Source organism: Pelodiscus sinensis, chromosome 20, assembly GCF_049634645.1.
Source record: "Pelodiscus sinensis isolate JC-2024 chromosome 20, ASM4963464v1, whole genome shotgun sequence".
NCBI classification, from domain to species: domain Eukaryota; kingdom Metazoa; phylum Chordata; order Testudines; family Trionychidae; genus Pelodiscus; species Pelodiscus sinensis.
This window is the reverse complement of record NC_134730.1, coordinates 13,637,710-13,656,460: the sequence shown is the minus strand read 5'-3', so window position 1 is coordinate 13,656,460 and position 18,751 is coordinate 13,637,710. Positions and strand designations below refer to the sequence as shown.

The window sequence follows — 18,751 nt, the reverse complement described above, 5'->3', positions numbered from 1 at the left end:
CAGACAATCGAAAAAAGACCCAGTGCCACTGCCAGAGCCAGGAGCCCCAGGTAAATGCTGACCCCCTCCTCTCCTGCCCCCAACTTTCCCCCAAATCCCTCCCAGACCCTGACACTTTACCCCTCCTGCAACCAAACTCCCTCCGAGAGCCTGCATCCTACACTCCAATTCCCTGCCCGAGCCCAGAGCCTGCAGCAGCCTCCAAGCTCCCTCCAAGAGCCTTAGGCAGGTGGGAGGGAGGGAGTTTGAGTGGGGGAGAGGTGCACGAGATGGCCAACATTTCCACAAACCTGCAACCTCTGCTCCCTGGGAAAATCAGGTTTCTGTGAGACGGCTGGGACCCTCCTTTCAGACCAGTGGAAGGTGAAACCTGCAGACCCAGGAACCAGTTCTGTAATGGGAAGTTTCTAGCTCTCTCAGCTGCCCACTTCTGTTGGAAGAGGTGGGTGTTTCACTATGGCTATGTCTACACTGCAGGGTTTTGCCGGCAGAGAATATGCTAATGACAGTGTGAAAAATGCTAATGAGTAGTGTAGACGTAGCCTATGAGAGGAAGTTGTTTGACATGTATTCCCGATGGGGGTGTTTACTTTTGCATTAAGCGGAGGGGGTCACAGTGTGACTGTGACTGATGGTGGTAGAGCCCTGAACAATGTTGCTCATTGCTACACAGCCTAAGGCTGGGTCACCAAGTGCCCTTAGACTCCTTCGTTTGCCCTGTGCCAGCTGATTGGGCTAAGGGGCCTGGGCTCCAGGGTGTGTAATTGCAGTGTAGACAGGCTGGGACCCTCTCATCTTGTAGAGTCCTAGAATGTTGGCTGCAGGCCAAGCCCAAAGCCCCAAGCTGCAGTTACAGGCCTTTGGCCTGGGCCCTGTGAGCCCACGTCAGCTGGAGCAGACCAGTTGCATGTTTTTATTTCCAGTGTAAACGTGGTTCTTGGTCTGCAGGTTGCTTGTGGCCCAATCCATGACATCCACGGGGCCATACAGGTAATTTACCTAGTGGGTGGATGTGGCCCACATCACTCGCAGAGAGGTGCATGTGCAGCCCACAGTGGTAAATTGGTTGAGAACCTCTAGTATAAACATTCCCACTGAGCCTTCATCTGTCGGTGTTTCTCCATCCCTTATTATTTCATAGGGCAGCCCTGTGGTTGTCCCCCCATAAGCATCCAGCAATCTTATGTAGGTCTGCAGCAACCATGAGCGTAACTATAAAAGTCAAGAGTGTTTGATTGTTTAAAGATGCCTTTCTAAATCTTCACTTGACGAGTGCACTTGGCTCGTCTTTTCAAACTTTTCTCCACTGACAGGTGCCTGGAAACTTTTAAAAAGGCAAACTCAGATCCTCCCCTAATCCTGATCATCAAGCAGTTGGGGCTTTACCGATCATTATAAGACTCACACTGAAATTACGAGAGCTGGTAATGCTGCAAGCAACCGAGTGGATCTGGTGTGAGCGGTGTAGGCAGGGGGCTTAGCATGGAGATGTAAAGGGGGCTGAGTTTAAAGGAGAGTGGAGTTTCTGTGTGCCAAGTGGGGAGGTGGGGCATATTCCCCCCCTCTCCTCCCTCCAGCATCCTCACGCAGTGTGGGGTTAATGTGTGGCTGGGACTACAGGCCCCTGGTAGTGCACAGAGTGGGAATGAGATCAGGGAGGAAAGCCTGAGGGCACAAGGGCACAAGGGCAAATATGGAATCTACAAGAAGGGGGAAGGAACAATAGGAAAACTCCAAGTATGGAGACAGGAATATATCACTCGCTCACCCCAGCTTAGGCTCTTTCCTTCCTACTGCTTGTGTGTGAGGATGGAAGTGATGGTGAGTTTAGCTGAGGGGCGAAATGGCTCAGATAAAGGAACAGGCATGAAGGGAAAACCATGAACTCCTTGGGTAGAAGGAGCAGAAATCACCCCAGGGAAGGGCAGCTGAGTCACCCTCACCATCGCTCCTTTCTCACGACAGCTTTTGTCACTTTTCTTTAAAATGCCTCCAAAGCCAATGAGCCAGTCACACGTTTCCTGCTGGATTCGGTAGATCCTTCAGCTTTTCAGAAACCTGAACATTTCATGTTCCCTGCTGGGTGTCTCAGGGCGTTTGGCTCTGTTCTCCCACTGCCCCTTCCACACAATTGACCAACCAGAGGGGGAAATGGAGCAGAAAGGGAGCAAGGAGCTGCTGGGGCGGCTTTTGAGATCTTCCCCACTCAGTAGCCTCCAAGACAGGGGTGACCGATAAGTGGCCCAGGGACTGGACCCAGCTCTCCAGGGTTACCCCTGGCAGGCCGCCAGACACTTCATTTACCTGCTTGTCCTCAGATGCTCAGATAACGAAAGCATCTGGTGACCTGCCAGCGGCGAACTGTCTCCAGCCCATGGGCCACCTATTGCCCGCCCCTGTCCCTAGACCAGTGGTCACCAACCAGTCGGTGAGGATCTACCGAGAAGTCTTGGTACTTCTGACAGGGGATTCTGACTGATTTGGCTGGGAAACTATCAAGCGCTGGCATTTCTGTTGCTACTCCTCCCCTGTCATGCTGCTCCTGCCCCCTGCCTTGGAGCTGCCCCCCTGAGAGCCTCCCTGCTTGCTGAGCAGGGGAGAGAGAAGAGGGGGGCTGATGTCTAGATGCCCCTCTCCCACTTCGTACCCAACCCCACGCAGAGAGACGGGGCTGGAGGGAGCTTGGCAATGCAAATCTCTGTCACTTTCACACAGTGTGTGTGTGTCTGTCATTCTCACAAACACGCACTGTCCTTCCCTCTCATCTCCTGACCCAACACACACGTGGCGGGTTCTTGTTATTTCTTTCACTGCTTGCAAAGTGGGTTAGTTTTGGTGTTTGACTGGTCTGTGCATTTCATCATCTTCACTTCTCTCTTACCGGTACACTTACACTGAATTCTTTGAGGATTGAATTCTAACATGTGAACCTGCCATGGCTGGAGAAATTACCCCAGTGGTAACTGCTGCTCCTGGAAGTGGCTGGCATGTCCCTGCAACCATTGAGAGAAGAAGAGCAGGGGGTGTCCACATGCTGTTCTTGCCTGCAGACACGACTCCTGCAGCTCCCATTGATCAATAAGATAGAACCGTAGTCAGTAGAAGCTGTGGGCTCAGAGCCTTTAGATGAGGGGCAGCACATAGTGCCATGGAGCCATTGCTGTACATGCCAGCTGCTTTCAGGAGTGGTTCAGGGCCATGGCAGGAGTACGCCTGCTCCACCACCCAGAATCCATCTCAGTTAAATGGTGCCCATCCAGATTCTGCTTCCTGAACCCCTGTCCCAGCCCTGAACCTCCTACGAAACCCATTCTCCTGTCCCAGACGTGCACCCAAACTCCTTCCCAGAGCTTGTACCCTGAAACTCCTCCTGGACACCAATCCCCATCCCTGGCTTAAGCCTGGAGTCTCTCCCACACTCCAAACTCCTTGGCCCCAGACCAGAGCCTGAACCCCAACTGCCTACCCCAGCCTGGTGACAGTGAGTGATGATGGGGGAGGAAGGGGAATAGAGTGAGCAGGATGAGACCTCGGAGAGGGAGTGGAGCCAGGACAGGGCCTCAAAGAAGGGGTCAAAAGGAATTGAGGCCAGGGTATTTGTAGTTGAGGTATATTTCATATTACACTTCAATTGAAAAAGTGATTTTGTGGTTAAAAAGGTTGCTGACCCCTGTCCTAGTCCTTACCCACTTGGTTCCCACAAGAACTCAATTTGGCTTCAAATACATCACTGACATTGCTTTATTGGCTTAAATCAAGGGAGTGGACAGGTGTAGGATATACCACACATCCCCTGTGCGAAATCATGAATGAGCCGATATACACTCTGACACTAAATACTGCTGGTTAACAGATCAGACCACACACTAATGTTTGTAGCCAGTTCTTGTCTAGACAACAATCTTTTCGCATTCTGGAAGAAATCACACATTGCTCACTAGCCTACTAACACTTATCTAGTAGCTGCATCTTTTACACATTTACAAAGCTACAGTCAATTCAAACTTTGTTCCTGTCCTTTCTCAGAACAGTCTGACATGGACTATAATTCAGTGTGTGCCAATTTTGGTTACTGTAATGTTCCAGTAATTAACGGTAAAATATTGTATGTACTTTTCTAAACATACAATAGTCTATCCAGGTGCATTTGCGATAAAGAAAAACCCACCAAACTTGTCCAAACACACATAAATCCAGATGCCTCCCCAAATCGAGGAAGGGGTTGGAAATAATATTCTACAAAGATCTGTGTGCCCGCTGTTCCACCATTCGCCCAGTCGGTGTCTGTGGGAACTGTGCCTTGTGCCAGAGAAGTTGTGGGGTGGGGGAAGCAAACGGGCAACACAGCCAATCTGTGTGGAAATCTGTCTCTGCATTTGGGCCTGTTTTCTTTCCTAAATGTCTTCAGTTTAGGAGAAAATGACTCCATTTAGCATCATCCTGACCTTGAGGCACAAATCTCAGCTCCTAGTCAGCCCCACCGCCCCAGAAGCCTGAGAAATGACATGGCTTTGCAAGAATAAGAGGTCTGGAACAGTTGGGATTAAGGGAGAGAGGGGATTCCACTGGAGAACACCTGCTGGCAATTCCCTCACTTGACCATATGTCTCTATGGCCTTGTTTCAAAGCTGCAGTGATCAATTCACTGGACCAGCAAATTCTCATGTCTGCTGAAAACACGATAAATCAATCTTTGAGTGTGCGCCTATCACCGCGGCATTCTATTTGCCTAGCTGAAGTAGCTTGACAGTGAGGTCAGGGGAGGCTAGACAAGGCAGCCTTTGTCACTATTGGTTTTGACCCTGTGGTTTGGGTGACTCTCTGAGTCTACATCTACGCTGCCAAGTTCTGTTGACAAAATGTACAGCACTTAGTTCAGTGCAGTGGGACGGCAGAGCTGATCTCTGCACATCTTGGGATTCCCTCCGACTTCTCCCATGTCCTCCTTATTTCATGGCAGCAGACTGAGAAGTAGCCCTGAGCTCTCCCAGCTGAAGAATGTCAAAGCAGCACAGCAGTCTGCGTCCCTCCCCCGGCAGCAGCAGTCTGCCAGCCGCTGTGTTTCTAGTGCAGGGCAGAACAGGAGCATTCCAATGAGCAGCTCACTCAGCTGTTGGATACGTCCCAGAGCTCTGAAAGGGGAGAGGAGCTCACCTGCTGGGCAGCAGAGCTCCAAACCCTGAGCCCAGCAAGCAGGGCAGGCATTGTGGGATACTGGTGGAAGCCAATTGTGGCAACAAACCAGACAGCAGGATCCACACTGGGTCTTTGTCCATGATTAAGGGAAGAGAAAACTCTCCCACAGGGTGGAAGTTGTCACTGAAAATGGGCGTTTTTCCTGACACTCACTGTTTTGTTGCCAGAAGGCACTTTGTCGACAAAACATGGTAGTATAGAGGTAGTCTTGGTGGAGTTACGTTCGCTTGCATCGGGTACGGATTTGGCCCTAGGCTCTCCAATCTTTTCCTCGTAGGACAAAAGCTTTTTCACATGTTTTTCTCAAAAAAACTTTTGTCTCCCTGGCCAAACTGTTCTTCCTGGGGGCTTTTCTTTTTGATCCTCAAGTGATACAAACCTAGTTAACCTGGTCTGGGAAACACAGAGATGGACACCTCCAGCAGACTCCATGCTCTGTGAGAAATAGCTTCACTTGAGAGGAGAAGAAAACGAGATTCTTTGTGTCGGATGCTTTGCCCAAAGCTGGAAACCAGCCTTCTGCTACGTCTGGTTCTGCTTGCAAAGAGGCAGTTCATGAGCTGCAACAAAACCCACAGAAGCCCCCCAGGACAGAATGAGAAACACCTGAAGTCAGTAACATTTTGCTGACACCCGTCAGGGAGTGAGTCTGGTTCTAGGAATCCCTGATCATGGCTACAGAGCATGGCTCCCTCTTCCCACTCAGACTCATCCCAGTTATATATAAGCGTATATCTACACAGCAAAGTTATTTCAAAATAACTTCACTATAGAGCCAAACCGCTATTTCAAAATTATTTCAAAATAGCGGAGGGCTTATTTTGAATTTGGTAAACCTCATTCCACAAGGAATAACGCCAACATTGAAATAGCTATTTCGAAAAAAGTGCTGTGTAGACACTTATATCAAAATAGGGGTCCTCCAGCCTTCCCAGGCTGCCCTGGTGGCCACTCCAGCCTCAACCGAGAACGCTCCTCTCCCTTCCCCAACCCCAGAGCCCTTAAAGGGGTTGACTCTGGCCACAGTGCCTGTGCCAGATTGAAGCTTGCCAGCCCAGAGCCAGCAGTCACTGCCCCTGAACCAGTGGCCCCAAAACATGAGCCAGCAAGCTATTGGCAGCCAGCCCTTCACCGCTCCCCAGGAGCAGTCTGCCAGCTCCCAGGAGCCTGCCAGAGCCCGGAGAACAAGGGCTCCTTCCTGGTCCAGGGTGGAGACCACGGACCTTATTCGGGTTTGGGTGGGATACCCTCAACATCCATGATCTCTGCACTAGATGGAGGAATGTGGCCGTCTATGGCAGGATAGCTGCCAGCCTGGCCATCAAAGGCCACATGCAAACCCAGGAGCAGGTTTGCATGAAAATCAAGTTGGTCCGGCGAGACCCACAACCCTCAGACTTGATCTTCCCCTCCCCCCTTCTTCTCCTTGCTTCCCCCTTCCAACTTCCCCCTCCCAGGCTTCCTCCTACCCTCTCCCACCCTCTCTTCTCCCCTCTCCCTCTCCCACCTCCTTTCCCCAGCCTCACCAGAGTTTCATTTCCCCTGCCCCAGTTTTGTTAAATAAAGAGTTTGTGTCCATGAAAATAAAGAGAGTTTGTGTATTTTATTAGACATCAGGAAGGGAGGTTAGGGAGGGGTAAGTGGAAGAACGTGAGGGAGGAATGAGGCACAAGTCCCCAGGGGGGCAGACCAGGGAGGTTCTTAGTGCTCCTCAGGGTGGAAGCTCTCCCGCAGGGCCTCCTGGATACTGACAGCCCTCCGATGGACCTCCTGGATGGCAGCCTGCAGAAAGTGCAGCCAGGCTCATAGCAACACATCCAAGAGAAGCACCAGAGTGCCCAGGGGCAACTCTGGCTCCATGTTACAGAGTGCTGTGGTGTCCTGAGTGAGGGCAACCAGAGCACGCAGAGACAAAATGCTTTGTTGTCTCTCATCCACGTGAGCAAGCAAGCAGGGAAACCTGAGAACCGGCAGTCTTGCGGGGGGGAGGGGTCCCTTTAATCACAGGTCTCAGTTAGTCTCAGGCAGCAGCCACACAAGGTAACTCCTGACTTGATGCTCTGCCATAACTGGTTCTGGCTGACCTTAAATGTGATTCAGCGTCCCATCAGTGTTTCGAAATGCATTTTGTGTCTAGACGCGTTATTTCAAAATAACTATTTAGAAACTAGCCAATTAGCCCATTATAAGATGGGATTTTCAGGTCTCTCCTCCATATCGGTCTTTTCTCCTGAGCCTCCAGTCTCTTGCTCCATCTCTCTCTCTCTCCTCCGCCTTCTGCCTCTCTCTCCTTCTCTCTTTCTCTTCTCCTCCTTCTGCCTCTCACTCTCTCTCCGCTCTCCTCTGTCTCCGTCGGGGATGCACACTTATCCAGGCCCCGCCCCCTGGCCGTGTACCTCACCGCCCTGCTCCCCTTTGCCTCCCACCGTAGCACTCGGTTGACTTCTGTACCACTCAGCTGGGCTGCCGCGTGGGAGCAAGCAGCATAAGCGGCCTCTCTCTCTCTCTCTCTCTCAGCTCTCGTCTGCCTCCTGCCTCTCTCTTCGTCTCTCTCTCTTTTTCTTCTCCCCCTCTCGCCTCTCACTCTGTTTCTCTTCTCCTCCTCCTGCTGCATCTCTCTCATTCTCTCTCTCACTGTCTTCTGCCTCCTCCGTTCTCCTCTCTGTCTCCTCTGCTTTCCTCCTTTTGAATCCAGTGCCCTTTCCTGATGTCAGAGACGCACACTCCTCCAGGCCCCGCTGCTTGGCTGTTCCCTCTGGGCAGCACTGTTGCCTCCCGCCGTGGTGCTCAGCTGACTTCTGCACCGCTCAGCCGAGCCACTGTGCGGGAGAAAGCAGCGCAAGTGGCCATTTGGACCCCGTGCTCTCCAGGCAGTACCCCTGTGCAGCATGGGGAGCACAGACCCCAAACAGCCGCTTGTGCTGCTTGCTCCCTCACGGCGGCCTGGCTGAGCGGGGCAGAAGTCAGCCGAGCGCCACGGCGGGAGGCAAAAGCACCGCCCAGAGGGAACAGCCAGCGTTTCAGCATTACAGAGTCACAGACTTTGGGCTACTACATATATGATAAGATATTTCAAAATAACACTGTAGCGTAGACATACCCTAAGGCAGCGCTTCTCAAACTGTGAGTCCTGATCCCCTAGGGGGTCACGAGCAACTGAGAGGGGTGTCGCAAGAAACTGAGAGGGGGGATGCGGTATCACAAGTTTGAGAATCCCTGCCCTGAGGGTTTAAGTCAAAATGTGACCAGGCTAGTACAGCCAAGGGCCACAAGGGGGCACATCTGAGGCAGTACGCAGGAGAGGAAGCAGACTCAGTAGACGACAGGACACCTAGGGTACGTCTACACAGCAGTGTTATTGTAGAATAACTGATGTTATTTGAAAATATCGAAGAGCGGGTCTACACAACAAGCCGTTGTTTTGAAATAAATTTGAGCTGGAGAACTTCTTACTCCAACTCCTGTAACTGTCATTTCATGAGGAGTAAGAGAAATCGCTCTTCCTTCAACTTCTTCCTCTGTAGACAGCACCAAAAGCTGAATTAAGGTATTTCTACTTCAGCTAAGCAATTGACTTAGCTGAAGTTGCACAACTTAATTTGACTTTTTCCCTGCAGTGTAGACATGCTCATAGGAGCTATACGATGGGGAAGGGGTGGATTGCTGGCGCCACTTCCCTCTATCAGTCTGGAAGCTTGGTTGTGCTGATGTAAAATGATGCTGAACAAGTTTTTGAGTTGGGGAACAGAGCTGCACCCTCCCCTGCTACTGTAAGCATCCCTCACTGCCCTCTAGCACTGAGACTGGCTGCCAGCACCCATGTGGGCCCAAGAGACAGGTCCTTGTGCCCAGCAATTGGCATCCTGCACATGGGTCTGGTGGCTAGGAGCTCACATACGGGCCTAGTGGCTAGCAGGACAGTGGGAGGCCAAGACACTGGAGAATGAGAGTGCAGGCTGGGAACGTCCAAAACCTGGGGTACTACAGCACCCCCTACATATCTCCTGTCCATGCCTAGGCTGAGGTACCACTGGAAATACTCCACACCAGTGGATCTGACTGTTTCCTCCATCTCTGAAGCAGGAGGGAGAATGGAAGGGACATTGTAACTTGGTCTGTCACTATATTTCACAATATCCCCTACCCACCGCCTGCCATTCCGGCAATTGAACAACTCACAACGCATTACTTAGATCACAGTACAGCTAGGATTGAGCACCCCAATGGAGTGTTACCCCACAGTGTGGGTGTAGCATGTTCTCACTGTGTCTGTCTGGACACCTTCTCCCTGCGGCTCTTCCGGTACCGCACGCTCCCGCAGGTGGCAGCACAGACTATGCCCAGGAAAACGAGGCCCTTCGATAAGAACAGGAGCAGGATAAGGACGGTGAATCTGTGCAGCGGAAATACAATAAAAACACTGACGCTCTGTGGATTTCACCAGACGCCTCCAATAAAACATTCTGGGGTGGCTCTCAGGCTGAGGACGTGCCCAGAGTTTCATTACAGAAATGCAACACCCAGCCCAGCTCCCCTCCCTGCCCTTATATGGAATCCCAGCATCTCCCTATGGGATTCATTCGTGCTGTTCTACAGTCTCATGTGACAGGACCCAGACAGCCCCCGGCCAGAGCTACTCTGCATCTAGAGTGGCCATTTCCCTCCATATTCACCTCCAGGTTCTTGCTGAGAACAGCAACGTTCCTTTTTCCATGGGACGTTATCACCCAGGATGTCACTCCTCTTTGAATCCTGCCTGTGCACTGGGAGAAGTGGCCAGACAGACACGGGGCGGGAGTGGTGGCACTCACCGTGTAGGAGTGGTGTCTGCATTAGAGGAGAACCTGGATTCAGTCGTTGTTGGAGAAGGTGAATCTGGCTGCTTTGTTATTTGTGGTGTCTCTATAGTTGGGCTTTGGGGTAGAACATCTGTAATTGGGCTTCTGGGAGAAACATCTGTAGATAACGACAGAGCCAGCCCACGTTACAAATCCACCCAGCCACCCATGTTTGGCACAATCTGATTGTTCATGAAGCTCTTGCTTTGTCAGAACATTCACCCGTAAGCTTTTGCCACTTTCATGCCGATAAAACAGAAACCTGCCTCGGATAACTGGAGCTCAGCTGAAGACAATGAGGCCTTCCAGTGCATGTAGCTGTGTTAAAAACTCCCTGGACTATGTTAGCTTCAGGACATTTGTACCCAGCTATCTGTAGCACTTGGTAGGGTAGCTTGTCCCTGCTCTTGAACAGTGAGGGTATGTCTACACTATTCTCCTAGTTCGAACTAGGAGGGTAATGTAGGCATACCGCACTTGCAAATGAAGCCCGGGATTTGAATTTCCCGGGCTTCATTTGCATAAGCGGGGAGCCGCCATTTTTAAATCCCCGCTGGTTCGAACCCCGTGCAGTGCGGCTACACGGGGCTCGAAGTAGGTAGTTCAGACTAGGTTTCCTATTCCGAACTACTGGTACACCTCGTTTCTCAAGGAGTAACGGTAGTTCGGATTAGGAACCTAGTCCGTACTACCTAGTTCGAGCCCCGTGTAGCCGCGCTGCACGGGTTCGAACCAGCGGGGATTTAAAAATGGCGGCTCCCCGCTTATGCAAATGAAGCCCGGGAAATTCAAATCCCGGGCTTCATTTGCAAGTACAGTATGCCTACAGTACCCCGCTCGTTCGAACTAGTGTAGACATACCCTGAGAGCTTTATCTTGACTCCAATTGTGGGCAGGCCGTGCATGCATGTGTGGCTGACAGTAGCAAATGACAAACGTGCATCTTATTAGTAGGAATATGAAAGTGTAACCATGTGGACAGTTACATGCAGGCTCCCAGTATGTGCAGGGAGCTAGCTTAATATCCTCTCCCTGTAGGCACTGGGCCCTGGGGAGCCGACTGCTGCCCTGACTGTAATGGTTGAAATTCTCAGCTGTTACACAGTCACTTAATTAAACACATTTTAACATCTCTACTTGTCAGGTGTGTGTTAAATGGGGCAGGTGTTCGTAGGCTCCACTATCAGCTGGACCAGCATCACTCACTCCATTCATTTCACAGTCTAATGCAGTGCTCACCAACCTTTTTCATCCCAAGATCACTTTTTGAGTTTACCTGCAACCCAAGATCTACCCCAAGACAGTGTTGTAGAATAAACCGTCTGTTTTTCATTTATACTAGATACACCTAAAATCAAGTATTTATAATTATACATTTTGTCCTCTACTCACCATGCCTCACCTGTGACTGCACATTATCTACCAGTGCCCCCACGGAGCAAAGTGGGGAAGCTCTCCACCATCGCGCATCCTGCCCTGTTCACAGCAGCGTTCCACCCACCAAGGGTGCCCCAGCAGGGCGAGCCTCACCGTGCCCTGGCTCCAGCCGGAGCAAAGGGGGGCAGCTGGCCCAGTTTTCCTTCTAAGATTTTCCATCCATGAGCGGACTAAGTTTTGTCTTGTGCCTCAAGATTGAGGCCGTGTGTGCTTGTTCATATGTGTGCCACCATTGCACCTATCAGTTACTAACCCAACACACACACACACACACACACACACACACACACACACACACACACACACACACACACACACACGTACATGTTATGGAAGAAAGAATTCTAACACAGCCCTTTCCCAATCTCAAAGAATAAAAAGAGCTGGTACAGCAGCACTTTTACCCCCACATCTTTATAACGTTGGCTGACCCTAAGTGCCAATGTCCTGTCCTGTCTTTGTCCAGCAATCTGCTTATTGACCAGCCCTGCACTATATGACTTGTCACCACACACAACACAGGAGGCCTTACAGTCATTCTGAAAGAAATGGGGGCTTCCTAACAAATGAGCCAGTAAACAATGAATTGTGATGGTTGCAGTAGGTACAAGAACAATCCCATTTACACTTTTTAACTGTAAAAAATGTAGCTAAGGTGGGATTGCTGAAACATGGAAGGAGAGGATGGAACTAAACATGGCTAAAATACAGAAGTTATCAAAGCCCAGGCCAAAGGAGATCTCAGCTTGAAAAAACAAACAAACCTTAGTCAAAGCTTAAATATGAGAATGAATAACAGTTTAGAAATGTAAACAACTTTCCTTACATTTGTTCATAATTTGCAATTTACAAATATGCCCCCCAAAGCTCTTTAAAAGTCTAAAATCATTTTAAAAACAAAAGAGTCTCTTGATCTCTGTTCTGGTTATTCAGGGCAAGTTTCTGTTTTCTCTGTCGGGAAGTGGCAAAACATTTCTTCATGATGAAACTTAAACTGAGGTCTCTGCTGCTCTTGGCTGCATCCTTCCTCCATCCCCACCCGCTAAATATTTGGGATACCTGGGTACAGTAAGGGGCGGATGGGTATGGAGGAGCTGCCACCTCTCCTCCTGTTCTATCTACCCTGCGCCTCCCCTTCCCTCTTTCTCTCGCATCCTTTCTCCTGCCTTATGCATCAGGGCTGTGCCCCACCCCAGTTCTGCCCCCTGGGGAAACGCCCGCACCTTGTCTCGGCTCGGCCAGTGACTGGCAGGGGCTGAGCCTGAGGACCTCAGTAGTGGGAGTGACCAGCCGTTGTCCCAAGGGGGCGCTGTGGGGCTGGCAGGGACTGGGCGGTGCTGAGCAAAGGTGCTGTGGGGCGCAGCGGGGGGGCTCGATGGCTGGAGTACAGCAGGGGGCAGCGCCCTCCCTCCGAGCCCTCACAGCTCTGGGCCCAGCCCCTGAGCGGGGGGTCTGTGGGGTCTGGGTCACAGCAGATCTGCCCTTCACCCTTCTGCCGCCCCAAGGCAGCGCCGGCCGCGCCCGACCCCGGCAGCCCTGACACTGGCGGGGGGCAGCGCAGGGATTTACCTGGGGAGACGGAGACTAACACAGTGTCCCTGCGATCAAACTGCAGAGCCCTCTCTACCCCGCAGAGGTAAGTGCCGGCGTCGGCCAGTGTCAGGTTCTCCACGGTCACAGTGAACACGCGCCGGGCGCGATTGTCTCGGATGGAGAATCTGCCCCGCGTCACCTCGGCCTCCGACCCTCTGGTCTCAACTAAGTGCCCATCGGAACAGCGCCACGTTTCTAGCCCAGTTCCTCCCCGGCACCAGAACTTCGAATTCTCCTCATCGCCCTCCGCATACCAGCACCGCACAGTCACCGACCCGCCCAGGTGGCCGCGCACTGACCCGGGGCCCGTCACTGCCCAGCAGCCTGCAAGAGACAGAGACAGTGAGACATGGGCACCCTTCCGGCTGCCAGCAGCAATGCCATGTCCCCAGTGCCCGGAGACGGGGCGATGCTTCAGTGTCTGGAAGGACAGGTAGGGGGTCAGTGTCTGCACTATCTGGGTTTCCATGGTTACCCGTCAAAAAACCTGACACCTTAACGCTGTGCCATGGGAAGGAGAGCAAGTGCCACTCTCCCCTGGGCCTGGCCGGGAGCAGGTGCGGGCAGCTCTGCTCTCAGCAGGTTAATGAATCCGTGTAAAAGAGGGGCCTTGAAATGAGTCTTAATTCTCATTACAGGACTATGCAGCACTTTAAAGACTAACAGGATGGTTTATTAGGTGATGAGCTTTCCTGGGCCAGACCCACTTCCTCAGATCAAATAGTGGAAGAAAATAGTCACAACCATATATACCAAAGGGTACAATTAAAAAAAATGAATACATATGAAAAGGAAAAATAAAATTTCAGAACAGAAGAGGGATGGGGGGGGGTCTGTTAGTCTTTAAAGTGCTACATAGTCCTGCATTTTGTTTCAGCTACACCAGACTAACACGCTACATTTCTATCTTGATTCTTATTGGCACTCATGTCTCTTTGCCCCACTCTGGTGGGGCAGAAAGGCTGAGAGAGGACGCCACAGTGAATTATAGTTTTGACTACTAAGATTTCCAGTAGGAACATTTCCTACAGCAAACATTCTGCTTCAACAAAATATTTGGATTTTTTATTTGGGGATAGTGACAGGACAAGTTCAATTTCATACCGACTTTTGAAAATGAAATACTTGTTTTCTTTTTCACCTAAAATGTCAGTTTTGGTTTTCCACTTCAGGTTCCTGGTTTGGTTGCTGTTCTCCAGAGAATGCCAAACGTGCAACATGCCAGGAGAGCTCATCGATATAAACTGGACTAGTTTGACAATTTGTAAAACACAGTTTAGAAGGTGTTAATTAGGCTGAGCTAGTTTGTTTGATTTCACATAGTATCTGTAAATGCTAATCTAGACAAGGGATCGGAAAAGAGCAACACCTCCATCCTGAAAGGTTTACTCCTGTGCTTCAGGTTAAGCACAAGGGCCCTCGGGCTGGTTTCATAGGGACTGAGCCTTAATGTAAATTGGTTGGATTAATCATGAATATGAAGGATGGGCAAGTATTTATAAAATTAGGCTCCAAATTGGTATTTTTATTCACTTTTGCTACAGTTATTGTTTGATTATTTTATTTAAAAAAAACTGCCTTTGAATGTCACTTAAAAATATTCAGTAGACAACGCACATCCCAAAAAACCCACTTGTATCAAGTATCAAGTACTTCACTATGTCCCTGATAGCAAGGTTTCAGTAGGGCTTACAATATAGCATCCCCTCTTATTTTTACATGTTCATCTTCAGAGCTGCTCTAAAAGTTTGATGTGAATAATATTTCTTGAAATTGCTAGTAATTTTTAGCAAAGAATTGTAATACATAATGTTTTCCATTGTTTGACCATCTGTGCTAAAATTCTCCCTTGGAACTTAAATTTTCCTCACTTAGACTTTACAGATCAATTTCTCTGCAAAGAAATGAGTCTGCTGACAGATTCTGTGTTGAAAGCTTCTCTATCCTGCACACTTTGAAAGTTCTATCTCCCATGACAGTTACTTAGACCCATGACAGAGCATACCTGAGACTTTCAAGATCAGTTGGTGAAGCTGGCAAAGCTTGTAATCTCTTCAAACCCAAGAGCTGTGTGATATGCAAAAAGCCCATGTCATTCTCACCTGGGAAAAAACTCCAAAGTAAAACAGAGAAAAGCTTCATGGTCTGGATTCCATCAGCAGGTGAATCTCTTCTCCAGAATTTCTAATGTCTTGAAGAGATCAGTCAGGGTCCCTCTTTCTTAATTGTGGGAGTTGAAAATGAAACCCCAGCCCTCACTGACCAGATCTCACTTTCTCAGTCTCCCAGCTGACCACTTCCCTTTCCAAAGCTGGGTGTTCACTGCAGAAAGAAGCTGCTAAGTTGACATTCTCTGATGATTGGTGTTTGCTACTTTTAAAAAGGCGAGGCAGGGTTAAAGGAAATGTTGCAGTCGCACAGGATGAAAGAACAGCTGGGCCACACTTCCCATCATGTGTTTACTGACTGCCATGCTAAGACTTTGTCTGACTCTACACTAACGTTTAGGAGCTGGCACAACTACAGAGATTAGAGCTGAATTGGTGCAAACCCCATATTGCCAATGTCAAGCATTCAAAAGTCACGTGCGGATCTTTGTCTTCATCATCAGGTTTAGGACCTTTAAACTTGGTGATGTTTTCAAACTTCTCTCCACAACTGTATGGTCCTTTTAGATAAGGTGACCAGACGTCCTCCTTTGAGGAGGACAGTCCTCCTTTTGTGGGGCTTGCCAAAAAAATATATCCCGCTGTTTTTTAAAGTATCATTATATTGTAACTGAACCCCTGTTAAAAGGCTAAATATACAGTAAAAGTACATTTAGGGGGTATTTATGATATGTTATTGTTTATTTTGAGCCATTTTAAGATAATGTCAGTGTGATTTTTTAGTTGACACAATTAACCCTAAAAATGTCGAAGAAAAGAAAATGCTATTTCAACGAGAATTTTAAAAAGGAATTTCCTTTCATCAGAATTGTGGATGAAACAAGAGATGATTCATTAGTGAAGTGCACTGTCTGTTCAGTGGAATTCAGTGTGGCAGGAGGTGGCCGATCCAGCATAACGAAGCATGTTTCATCAAACAAAAACAACATTCTTTAACATAGGCATCAATATCCCAGAAAGTTACAGACTTCTTAGGAATGTGAAAGTAGAAAGAATTATACTGTAAGAAAACGATGAATTGTGCTGTAATAATTGAATAAGTTGAAGGAATTCTGTTTGTCTTTTTAAGAGGAAGAAGAAAAGTATGTTAATGTTGATTGTAGGTATGCAGATCAAGGTGCCAGTCAATTTGGGCCTGAGTTTAACAGAAAAAGAAACATTAGGTGTTAGACAGGAAACAATTCCAGATAATCAGGGAGATATAGCCAGGAGATTGCTGTGTGCTTAATATTGAAATGAAGAGTACTTGAGTAGCCTCACACTAATTATGTGAAGTTTTGCCCCCCTTTTAATCCTGTTAATTTTGGCTTTCTTTTGACTGTATAAATCAAGAGGTTTGAACCTTGTATGGCACTCACATTTTCTCCATGCATTTTAGCAAAGCTTTGCTGAAATAAACAGAGCAGTCTGCCAAATCTGTGAGTCCTGTCTGACTTTGACAGGAAGTACATCATTTGGAGAAGACAAAAAGAATTTATCAGCTGCCGAAGGTCTGACTGCGTACCACACTGTGATGCACAATCAAAGTTTTCGGAGCATGAACTGTATGTCAAAACTGAATAGAGTACTTTATAATAAAAAATTCCAGTGTGCCAGAACTAAAGGAGAGGCTATTATTCGCAACGTTTTTCAAACTTACGCACAAGAGAATTTGAAGAAAGATTTAGATGACGCTAAATTTGTTACACTTCTTTCGGATGTTTAAACCACAAAGATACAAAGTTGTATCCTATGTTAATTCGTTACTTCAGTTTTGAAAAGGGTATTCAAATCAAAGTTTTGAATTTGGAAGCAATTGATGGTGAGACATCTGAAATAATATCCAATCATATCAAAAAAGTAGTGGATAATCATAATTTGAATGATAAAGTTATTGCGATGTGTGCCAATAACACAAATACTAATTTTGGTGGTGTAAATCGCAAGGCGATAAAAATGTTTATAAAAAATGATGTATTTACTTGGGAAAATGATTACTGGAATCGATTGCAATGCCCATATTGTATCTAATGCCATCAATACAGCATCAACCTTAATGTCCATCGATGTTGAAGTTGTGATACCTCAAGTTTATTTACATTTTGAACGATTCACTGTAAGAGTTACATCATTAAGGACTTTTTGCGAAGAAGCCTCAGTTGAATATAAAAAACTGTTGGGACTTTCAAAAACGAGATGGTTAGCTTTAATGCCAGCGATTGAACGAGTGCTGCAATTGTTCAAGCCTTTAAATTCCCTGCCCGAGGCCAGAGCCTGCAGCAGCCTCCAAATTCCCTCCAAGAGCCTTAAGCAGGTGGGAGGGGAGGGAGTTTGAGCGGGGGAGGGGTGCAGGAGATGGTCTGGGCACCACCAACATTTCCACAAACCTGCAACCTCTGCTCCCTGGGAAAATCAGGTTTCTGTGAGACGGCTGGGACCCTCCTTTCAGACCAGTGGAAAGTGAAACCTGCAGACCCAGGGACCAGTTGTGGAATGGGAAGTTTCTAGTTCTCTCTGCTGCCCACTTCTTTTGGAAGAGGTGGGTGTTTCACTATGGCTACGTCTACACTGCAGGGTTTTGCCGGCAGAGAATATACTAATGACGGTGCGACAAATGCTAATGAGCGCTTTCTTAGCATAGTCTCTGCAGCAAAACCCTGTAGCGTAGATGTAGCCTACGGGAGGAAGCTGTTTGACATGTATTCCCGATAGGGGTATTTACTGTTTGCATTAAGGGGAGGAGGTCAAAGTGTGAATGTGACTGATAGCAGAGGCTTATAAAAAACTTTGACCCAAATTTGGATGATGGTAGAGCCCTGAACAATGTTGCTCATTGCTACACAGCCTAAGGCTGGGTCACCAAGTGCCCTTAGACTCCTGCGGCTGCCCTGTGCCAGCTGATTGGGCTAAGGGGCCTGGGCTCCAGGGTGTGTAATTGCAGTGTAGACAGGCTGGGACCCTCTCATCTTGTAGAGTCCTAGAATGTTGGCTGCAGGCCAAGCCCAAAGCCCTAAGCTGCAGTTACAGGCCCTTGGCCTGGGCCCTGTGAGCCGAAGTCTACTGGAGCAGACCAGCTGCAGGTTTTTATTTCCGGTGTAAACGTGGTTCTCAGTCTGCAGGTTGCTTGTGGCCCAATCCATGACATCCACGGAGCCATACAGGTAATTTACCTACTGGGTGCATGTGGCCCACATCACTCGCAGAGAGCTGCATGTGCAGCCCACAGTGGTAAATTGGTTGATAACCTCTGGGGGCTTAGCATGGAGATGTAAAGGGGGCTGAGTTTAAAGGAGAGTGGAGTTTCTGTGCGCCAAGTGGGGAGGTGGGGCATATTCCCTTCTCCCCTCCCTCCAGCATCCTCACGCAGTGTGGGGTTAATGTGTGGCTGGGACTACAGGCCCCTGGAAGTGCACAGGGTGGGGATGAGATCAGGGAGGAAAGCCTAGAGGGCACAAGGGCAAATATGGAATCTACAAGAAGGGGGAAGGAACAATAGGAAAACTCCAAGTATGGAGACAGGAATATATCACTCGCGCACCC

At 48.8% G+C, this 18,751-nt stretch overlaps 2 protein-coding genes across 3 annotated transcripts in view; both read right to left on the bottom strand.

Annotated features, from left to right (window-relative positions):
* Window positions 1-18,751, bottom strand: part of LOC102456325 (CMRF35-like molecule 5) — a 139,986-nt gene that overhangs the window by 52,234 nt on the left and 69,001 nt on the right. The window lies entirely within an intron of this gene.
* On the bottom strand, window positions 1,391-16,369 carry LOC142819115 (CMRF35-like molecule 2). 2 transcript variants are annotated; one of them, XM_075903747.1, is made up of 5 exons: window positions 15,167-16,369; window positions 13,041-13,388; window positions 10,008-10,152; window positions 9,432-9,589; window positions 1,391-5,756 (listed from the first exon to the last, which is right to left on the bottom strand). In XM_075903747.1, the coding sequence occupies exons 1-4, from the start codon at window positions 15,204-15,206 to the stop codon at window positions 9,457-9,459; spliced, it is 666 nt and encodes a 221-aa protein (XP_075759862.1). In that variant the 5' UTR covers window positions 15,207-16,369; the 3' UTR covers window positions 1,391-5,756; window positions 9,432-9,456. The 2 variants fall into 2 exon arrangements, with proteins under 2 accessions (XP_075759862.1, XP_075759860.1); XM_075903745.1 differs by having other exon boundaries at window positions 9,461-9,589.

Coding starts and splice junctions, on each gene's coding strand:
- LOC142819115 (XM_075903745.1), bottom strand. CDS start 15,206: ATGAAGCTTTTCTCTGTTTTACTTTGGAGTTTTTTCCCAG. Junction 13,389..15,166: donor ACTTTGGAGTTTTTTCCCAG/GTGAGAATGACA, acceptor TGTCTCTTGCAG/GCTGCTGGGCAGTGACGGGC. Junction 9,590..10,007: donor GCAGACACCACTCCTACACG/GTGAGTGCCACC, acceptor TCCGCTGCACAG/ATTCACCGTCCTTATCCTGC.